At 59.3% G+C, this 7,866-nt stretch overlaps 1 protein-coding gene across 1 annotated transcript; it reads left to right on the top strand.

The window, feature by feature from the left end:
* The first annotated feature begins 4,891 nt into the window (after positions 1–4,891).
* LACRT (lacritin) lies at positions 4,892–7,621 on the top strand. The gene is made up of 5 exons (XM_038576191.1): positions 4,892–5,039; positions 6,194–6,232; positions 6,677–6,781; positions 7,048–7,149; positions 7,478–7,621. The coding sequence occupies exons 1-5, from the start codon at positions 4,982–4,984 to the stop codon at positions 7,528–7,530; spliced, it is 357 nt and encodes a 118-aa protein (XP_038432119.1). The 5' UTR covers positions 4,892–4,981; the 3' UTR covers positions 7,531–7,621.
* The last annotated feature ends 245 nt before the right edge of the window (positions 7,622–7,866 follow it).

Genomic DNA, 7,866 nt, shown 5'->3' with positions numbered 1-7,866 from the left:
AAAACCATCGGGACGCCTGGGTGGCTCAGCTTCCAGACTGCACCTTCCGCAGAGAGCTCCCAGAAAGTTCTTTGACTCACACCCACCCCCTCACCCTTGTCCGCAGGGGCTGAGCCTCAGTTTCCAAGCTGGTTGCCGTCGTATTCCCCATTTTCCCTGCCCACTGACATTGTACCACAGGCCAGAAGGTTGAGTAAGACTCTGTCCACAGCCCTGGAGTTGGCACTAGGGTGCCCTGCTGGAACCCGCAGGCCACTTGCCCCTACATTCCATGGGGGACTTCTGACACCTGGAGCATTACACCCCCCTGTTCCCCACCCTTGGGACTTACCAAGAGTTGGAAAAGCCACCCAACCCCAACCAGCCCCAGGACTAGCATTCTCTCACGTGGAGTAGGAGAAAAATCGAGTCATCGAGGTCACTGGCTCTGTGGGGAATTCAGTGCGCCTACCAAAGGGATTTTTCTCGAATGCCCCCTTGAAGGGGGGGGAGATGCTCTCACCATCCTCCAAGTCAAGTAAGGAGCTATAGGAATCACTCATAGGGATCCCTGGGTGGCGCAGCAGTTTGGCGCCTGCCTTTGGCCCAGGGCGTGATCCTGGAGCCCCGGGATCGAATCCCACGTCGGGCTCCCAGTGCATGGAGCCTGCTTCTCCCTCTGCCTGTGTCTCTGCCTCTCTCTCTCTCTCTCTGTGACTATCATAAATAAATAAAAAAAGTTAAAAAAAAAATTAAAAAAAAAAAAAAAGAATCACTCATAGACCGGAGGTTCTAGTCTAAGGGGACCTTCTCTGGATGGGTGCTTGCTCCAAACTGACCTGGAGCTGCCCGGGCTGGAGCACAGAAGGACAGCTCGGGGGACAGCCTGTGTCCCCAGGGAGAGCGGGAGGCTACAGTACTATAAACAACGACCCAAAGCATAAAGTCTCAAACACATAAGTTTGCATCTTTCTCACGTATCAGATTTTTATATATATATAAATTTATTTTTTATTTGTGTTCGATTACGTTATCAGATTTGAGGGAAGAGGGCAGTGGTCAGTCTTTTCCGTGTCGTCATTTAGGGACTCAGGCTGGCAACCGTCCTGCCAACTTCAAGACCTGCCATCAAGGCCATGCTGTCATCTCCATCATTCCAACTGCAGAAAACTAGAAGGAGCGTGCGACTGATTGCTTGCAGGTTTGTCTGGGCGACACTAGCAAACGATACGGGTCGTCGGCAAGAACTCAGTGTCGTGGCCGCCCTTACCCGCAAGGGTTGGGAAACGTCTCGCGGGAAGACGATCAGATGACAGTCGTGTCCCTGTGGCAGCTTCTGCCGTCGGGCAGCGTCAACAACAGAAGTGCCTGCTTCTCACCTGAGACTTGTCGGGGCAGGAGGTTTCCCCTGGGAGGCCCTGGAGGAGATGCAAGAGGACACTCCCGCCTCAGCCTCCGGAGCCTTGGGAGGGCAGGGAAGAGAACTGGGAACGTCCCGGTGCGCTCGTGGATGCACTTGGAGCAGCGGTCGAGGCCCAAGAGTCTCCTGGAGGGTCCCAGGCCAGGAGGCAGGGGGCAGCCCCTGGGAGGGAGCTGGGCCGTGGCCCCCGGCAGGGCCCCCGGGAACGCCGCTTGTTGACGGGTCCCACGGCCACAGCAGGAGCCAGGGGAGGCTGAACACCATCCCCTTGGGGACCGTCACCCCCTGCATCCGCGGAAGTCCCTAGAGGAGCAGAGGAGCAGAGGAACGGAGGCTGCGCCGGAGGCTGAGGACCCTGCCCTGCGCTAAGGTCGACCAGTTCCCTCGGAAGACCTCGGCCCGCCCTGCCCCAGCTCCTGAGACTCAGGGCCGCCGCCTTCCCCTCTCGCGTCGCTCCAGCTAAGCGTCTGCTGGGGAAAGAGCAGGAGGGAAAGTCTTGAACTGGAAGGACTCTTGGCAACCGAAAGACACTGAAACACAACACGTCGAATTGGCTCAATAGGTCCCTACAACGTGGGAAAGGGAGGCTTGGAAGGAAGCACTGTTTGCAGAAGAAGAAAACGCCGCCGGATCCTGGCGAGTGACTTAACTGCTGTTCCCAACGACAAGACTAACCCACGAGGACCGGGATCTGCCGTCATGGAAATAGTCCAGGGCTGGACGCCCGGCAAAACGCTCCAAAAGCTCAGGAAAACACAGACAAAGGGACGCGGGAGCGACAGGGCGAGCGCGGCCAGACGCGAACACCTGAGGCCTCCAGCTCCCGGGGCGCCTACGGAGAGTCTGCAAAGACTCCGCACTATTTTTTGCAAATTCCCTGTAAGTCTGAAGTCATGTCAAAACAGAAAGTAAAAATACCACATGAAATGTAAAGACGGAGGAGGGGGAGGAGGAGAAATAAATAAACGAGGCGATTTCACATGGAAATCCAGATCCCCTTCTCCCTGGGAGAGGTTGGATGCCTGGCAGGGTCAGCTCGAGGGGGGCAGCCGAGCGCTCCGGCTCCGCTCCTACCCCTGAGGTCGGGGACGCGTCGCTTGTCCTTGCACTGTTGCCTGCCTTGTGTAGACAAGCAGGACACGAGAAAAGAGCCATTGGCGACAGAGTCAGCGTGGACGTCAGCTGCCCTAGAAGATGAGACATCATCACAGAAGGTAGCTTTTCACCCACGGACATGAGCTGCGCCCCCTTTTTTTTTTTTTTTTTTTTTTTTTTTAATTTTTATTTATTTATGATAGTCACACAGAGAGAGAGAGAGAGAGAGAGGCAGAGACACAGGCAGAGGGAGAAGCAGGCTCCATGCACCGGGAGCCCGACGTGGGATTCGATCCCGGGTCTCCAGGATCGCGCCCTGGGCCAAAGGCAGGCGCTAAACCGCAGCGCCACCCAGGGATCCCTGCACCCCTTTTCTTTACTCTCCATACCCAATTCTCTGCTAGGCCGTAAAACCCGGGGTCACATTTCCTCTGGGCCCCCGTTATAAAATACTGACATTCTCCTATAGAACAGATGTCCGCGCCTTCCGTCTCACGCCCGCTTATGTCAATACCTGCTTCGTTAACTCAGGAGGCCACGCAGAGGATTAGAAGAGGAAAAGGGCGGAGCGGTGACATTTGAAAAGACCCTGCTCCGTGACAGCTCTGGTGTCGATGCCAAAGCTCTCATTTCCTCTTGGAAAAGACTTGTGTAAATAATCAGTTTGCTCCTGCTGGGTTTTTCCGATGTGCTCGTGGAAACTGGGCTCTAGAGTCCGAGCCTGTCCTACTATCGTGTATACACGGACACATCCCAGGGCACTGATACAGTCAAAACTCTCTGCTGACCCTCAGGGTCTCCCCATCACGCTCGGGCCGCCACCCCCCCCCCCAGGTCAATGCTAAGTCCTATCCCTGGGGTGATTCAATGCACCCCTCTTCTTCACCTACTGGCCACCATCAGATGCCACATAAATCGTAACGATCAAATTACACAGGGGGGTAGTGGGCGACCAGTTACATTAACCGGTTCCCACCCACCACGTTGGGAGTCGACCAGCTGCCCAAAGTGACTGTCGTCTTACCTGGAAGTCAAGGATGGATGAAGCAGAGCTAAGGAGGGCCCGAAAGGACCCGCTCCTCATGCCTGTGGTGTCCCACCCTATCAGTTTTCTCTTCCTTTATCTCAAGAGGAGACTAATGCCCTGAACCCTGGCACCTACACGCCCTCGTGTTATAAACCTCCTGATACCCCCTTTCCACACCAACCTCCAGAGCAGCCTTGAGGCGGAAAAGCCTGCAGGACCACTCGGGGCCTAGGGAAAGCCAACACCGAGCAAATGTAGAACCACAGACTGGTATCCGGGACCCAATTCTCCACCCACCGGCGCCTCAATGGGCTCCTGTTCCTACTTGACCTCATTCTACTTAGCACTTAGCACCAGCCTGAGCCAAACCCACCCAGAAAGAGGAGCCCTCTGCAAACTACGAGTATCCCACACATCTGCCTAGAAACGTATCGTCTCAAGAAATGCTTAGCTGTGCATTATCTTACCCAATCTCCATCGCCGTCCTCCACCTAGGAGCTGTAACTCCTGGACGGCAAAGGAAAACCCTAAAGTCCTTCAGGGCAGGACCACGTACTGCCCTATGTCTAATGACAAAGCCAGAACTTGAAACCCCGGCCTCTCGAATCCCAGCTCAAGGAAGGAAGAAATCCCAAGCCAAAGAGAATTGTCTGCTTTTCTGGACTGTTCACACCATGGGTCAGCTCCCCACTTGAAGGGAGAACCAAGTTCCAAATTGGGGGAACCACCATGGTCCTGGAATCACAAGATCCCGTCAGAAATGTGGGCTCCCATCAGTAGGGCCTGAAGATGGAGGTTGACGGGACCCACGTGGAGTTTGGGGAGCTCCCCCTGGCAGGTAGATAATGGCTCCGAGAGCAGGGGACAAGTCTAGAGAAGTCACTTGTGCCCCCAAAGCTGTCCCCTCAAGAGGAGGAAGGAGCCATGGACTCAGTCCCCAAATAGTGTGGCCTCCTGGGGAAGGAGGTGTTGGGGAAACCCTCAAGGCCCCCACTGAGTCCTGTGCGCATCAAGGCAAGACGCAGACAACGTGACCTCCCAGACCCACCCAACCTCCTCCTGGGAAGCTGCCGGTCCTCCCGAAACCCCCGACAGACACATTCCAGAATCTCCCCCAGAAGAAAACTGGCTCTGCACCGGGTCCCTGAGACCTCAGAGACGGGACCCGTAGGGCAAGTGGGACGAAGAAGAAAGGAAGGAGGAAAAGGACGGCTGGAAGTCGGCAGCGGAAGGACCTCCCGGCACGGATGCCAGGTGGCCACCGGCCCCACCTAGCCCGTGTTGGCTCAGCGCGTGACAGTTTGGGGAAGAAGGGGAGGAGGAGGACACGGAAGTCACACGCCTCCCAACTGGGTTCCCATTGGCCCTTGGGATCCTTAAAAGGGCCCGGCAGCCCCATCACGGGCATTCTCGGACCCTCTGAGGATTCTGTGGGTGCAGCTCCCGCGTCGTCCCACAGCATGAGATTCTCGGCTCTCCTCTGGCTGGCGGCTCTGGCGGGGGCCCTGGTCTCTGCCGGTGAGTACGGCCGTCCCCCTGCAGCGCCCCGGAGCCCCGACACCCCGGGGCTTACCTCCAGGCTTCGTTCCTCTCTGATTCTCCCAGCGGGGTGCTGGCTCCTCCTGCCCCTGCCAGGGACTGACCCCTGCCGCCAGCTTTCTACCCGCAGGCCCTTTACTCCCCGGGTGGGGACCCAGGAGCCCCCCGGCTGTGCCTGGTCTCCCGGTTCATCTCTTCACGCGCCGTCCTTTGCCACTGTGCTCCGGCCACCTGGCCTTCCTGTGGGGCTTCCGGGCCACGCACACAGCTGGGCGGGTTGTCCCCTTGCACAAGAGCACCAGGCAGGAAGCAGCGGGGGCCGAAATCCAGCCCATACTCCGCGTGCCCGTGGCCTTGGGTCTCAGGATGCCTCTTTCGGAGAAGAGTCCAAAAAGCACTATTCAGGCCGGGACGGCCCTGCTGCTCCTCGAACCCGGGGACCTTCCTTCTTGCTCTTGCCTCTGCCTGGAGTCCTTTCCCCTCCCTGTCCCCTCCCCGCAGCCAACCCCGAGTGTCCCCGGCCCGATGCTGTCTCATCCGTCACATGTCAGTGTAGATGGCAATTCCTCAAGAAAAGCCTTCCATGCAAATGTAGGAAAACTTAGACCCCTCTGTGCTTGCCCTTCCGGCACCATCACGCTGTGACCCCGTGACTATGTCCTGGAGTGGGAGCTGGGTCAGGGCGGGGTCTTCCCACGTCCTGGGCACTGAACCCCCCTCCACTTAGCAGAGAGCTTGGCATGAACATCGTGCTGAAAGGATAAAGAGAATGAGGGCTTGGGTCCGAGCCCAGAAACCATTCAGGCATGACCCACGGCCCCTGCGCTGTCCCGTCTGCCAGGGGGGCCCTGAGCGCCTCCAAGCACTGCCGGTTCCCCGCGGGGATCTCAGGCCATCCTCACAGGCCAGAGGCAATGGGGAGAACCGGCTTCCAACAGCTGTAGGACGTAGGACGGGTCAAACACCAGAAAGACCGCCCCTGTGGATCCGCCGATGGGCGAGTAGGACCAGGAGGGAAGCGTGTCTCCTTGAGCCCACAAACTCTCCCAAGGGCCGAGGATAAGGCGCAGGAGGCGGGATGGGCTCGCGGGGGTCAGGTCAGTCCTCACGGCCGCCTCTTTCTCCCGCTGCAGAAGGTGACTCCTCGGATCCTGCCCCAGGGGCTGCGGCCGGTGAGTCCTTCCCTCCCTTCGGGCTCTGCCTTCAAGGGGAGAGGCCAGCACCCGGGATGGGGTGGAGGCCGGAGGCGAGGGAAGGGCCCCAGCAGGGTGCACACTGCTAGCTCATCGTCGTCGCCCTCACAGGCAGGAGGAGCCCTGGAGGCGTTCACGGGGGCACCGGCCCCACCGTGAGAGCTCCCCCCACCCCCACCCCCACCCCCGTGACCTCTTCCCGTGTAGGCCGCACCTCCTGGGACCGTCCTGCTGAGGGTTAGGGGCTCCCTGCAGGGGTTGGAGGCGGGGGCACTCAGCCCCAGCAAGGCCTCGAGGGTAGAGACCTTACCGGACCCGGGGCCGGTGCATCGGTGCATCGTCGGTGTCCCGGGGCCCTGCCGCTCCTTCCAAGCTAGGACACGCTCTGACTTTGCTAAAATCAACAAATTGCACTGTCTGCAGCCGACCCCGGAGGCTCGACACCCGCCGCGGACCCCGCTGCGCCCCAAAAGGCGGCCCAGGAGCCCGAGGGCTCTACCCCGCATGGAGAGGACCAGAGCCCACTGAGTGAGCTTCTCCGTCTGAGGGTGGGCGACAACCCAGAGGGGTGTCGGGGGGCCGCTGGCGCTTGGCCCATGGAGACGAGCCTGGGGACAAGCACAGCGGGGGGCGCACGTGCACCCCGACCCGGAGCTCTGCGGGGTGGCTTGCAGCCTGCGTGGTTTCTCCCCCGGCCCCCCCTTCCCCGCGGGGAAGAGCGACCACGTCTTGTGAGGGGCGGGAGGGGAAAGCGGGAGTTTTCTGCTAAAGTCATTCTTCTGCTCCCCAATTAGAATCCCTGGTAAGCAGAGGTCTCACGCTCGCGGGACATGGCCTAGAAGGAGCAGAAAAAAGGCTGGATAAGGGACGTCAATTCAGGAAAAATCTTTATGACCGTGAGTGCATCCCAGGGCAAAGCCTTGTGGGAACAGGAGCACCCGGCACCCGGCATCGGGGCCCCTGCAGCCGCCCCCCCCCCCCCCCCGGAAACTTCCCTCTTTCAAAAGTCTCCAGTTTCTCATCCACACTCGAGCCATGCGGTTGCATGATGCCAGGTTGCACCTGGGGTCTGAGCCGCAGCCTGAGATCCTGCCCAGGTGGGGAAGGGGGGTCCCGGGGGCCGCGTGAGGTTGGAAAGCAGAAGACAGGGCTGAGGGCAATGCACAGGGTGGAGCCGGGGCCGGGGGGCCCCTGGGCCGCATCCCAACCTCTGCATCCTCCTAGGTGGAGCCGAATTTGGACGAAATCTGAAAAAGCTTGTTCCACAATTCAATTAGATGGAGTCTGAGACGCCGAAGAGGAGGGGTCCCGGGACTCCAGGCCTCAGCCGCGCCGCAGCCCCACGTGATTAAACTGAAGCATCCCACTCGCCTGTGTCTGTGCTCTGTGGGGTGGGCCCCGGGGAGACGGAGAGCGGAGCCCTCCCCAAAGCCCAGAGGCTGGGCGGCGAGCCCTTTAGCCCACGCAGAGCCACGGCCACACGCGCTGGGCCTCTTCCCCAGTCCAACCCCTCACTGCGGCGCCCAGTGACATTCGGGTGTTTCCAGAAATCAAACCAGTCTCCAAAGCAGCAGGATTTGTCCTTGGGAAGACGGTCAAAGCCTGAGTCACCC

The sequence above is a fragment of the Canis lupus genome, chromosome 27 (genome assembly GCF_011100685.1).
Source record: "Canis lupus familiaris isolate Mischka breed German Shepherd chromosome 27, alternate assembly UU_Cfam_GSD_1.0, whole genome shotgun sequence".
Classification (NCBI taxonomy): Eukaryota; Metazoa; Chordata; class Mammalia; order Carnivora; family Canidae; genus Canis; species Canis lupus.
This window is presented reverse-complemented; position numbering and strand designations above follow the sequence as displayed.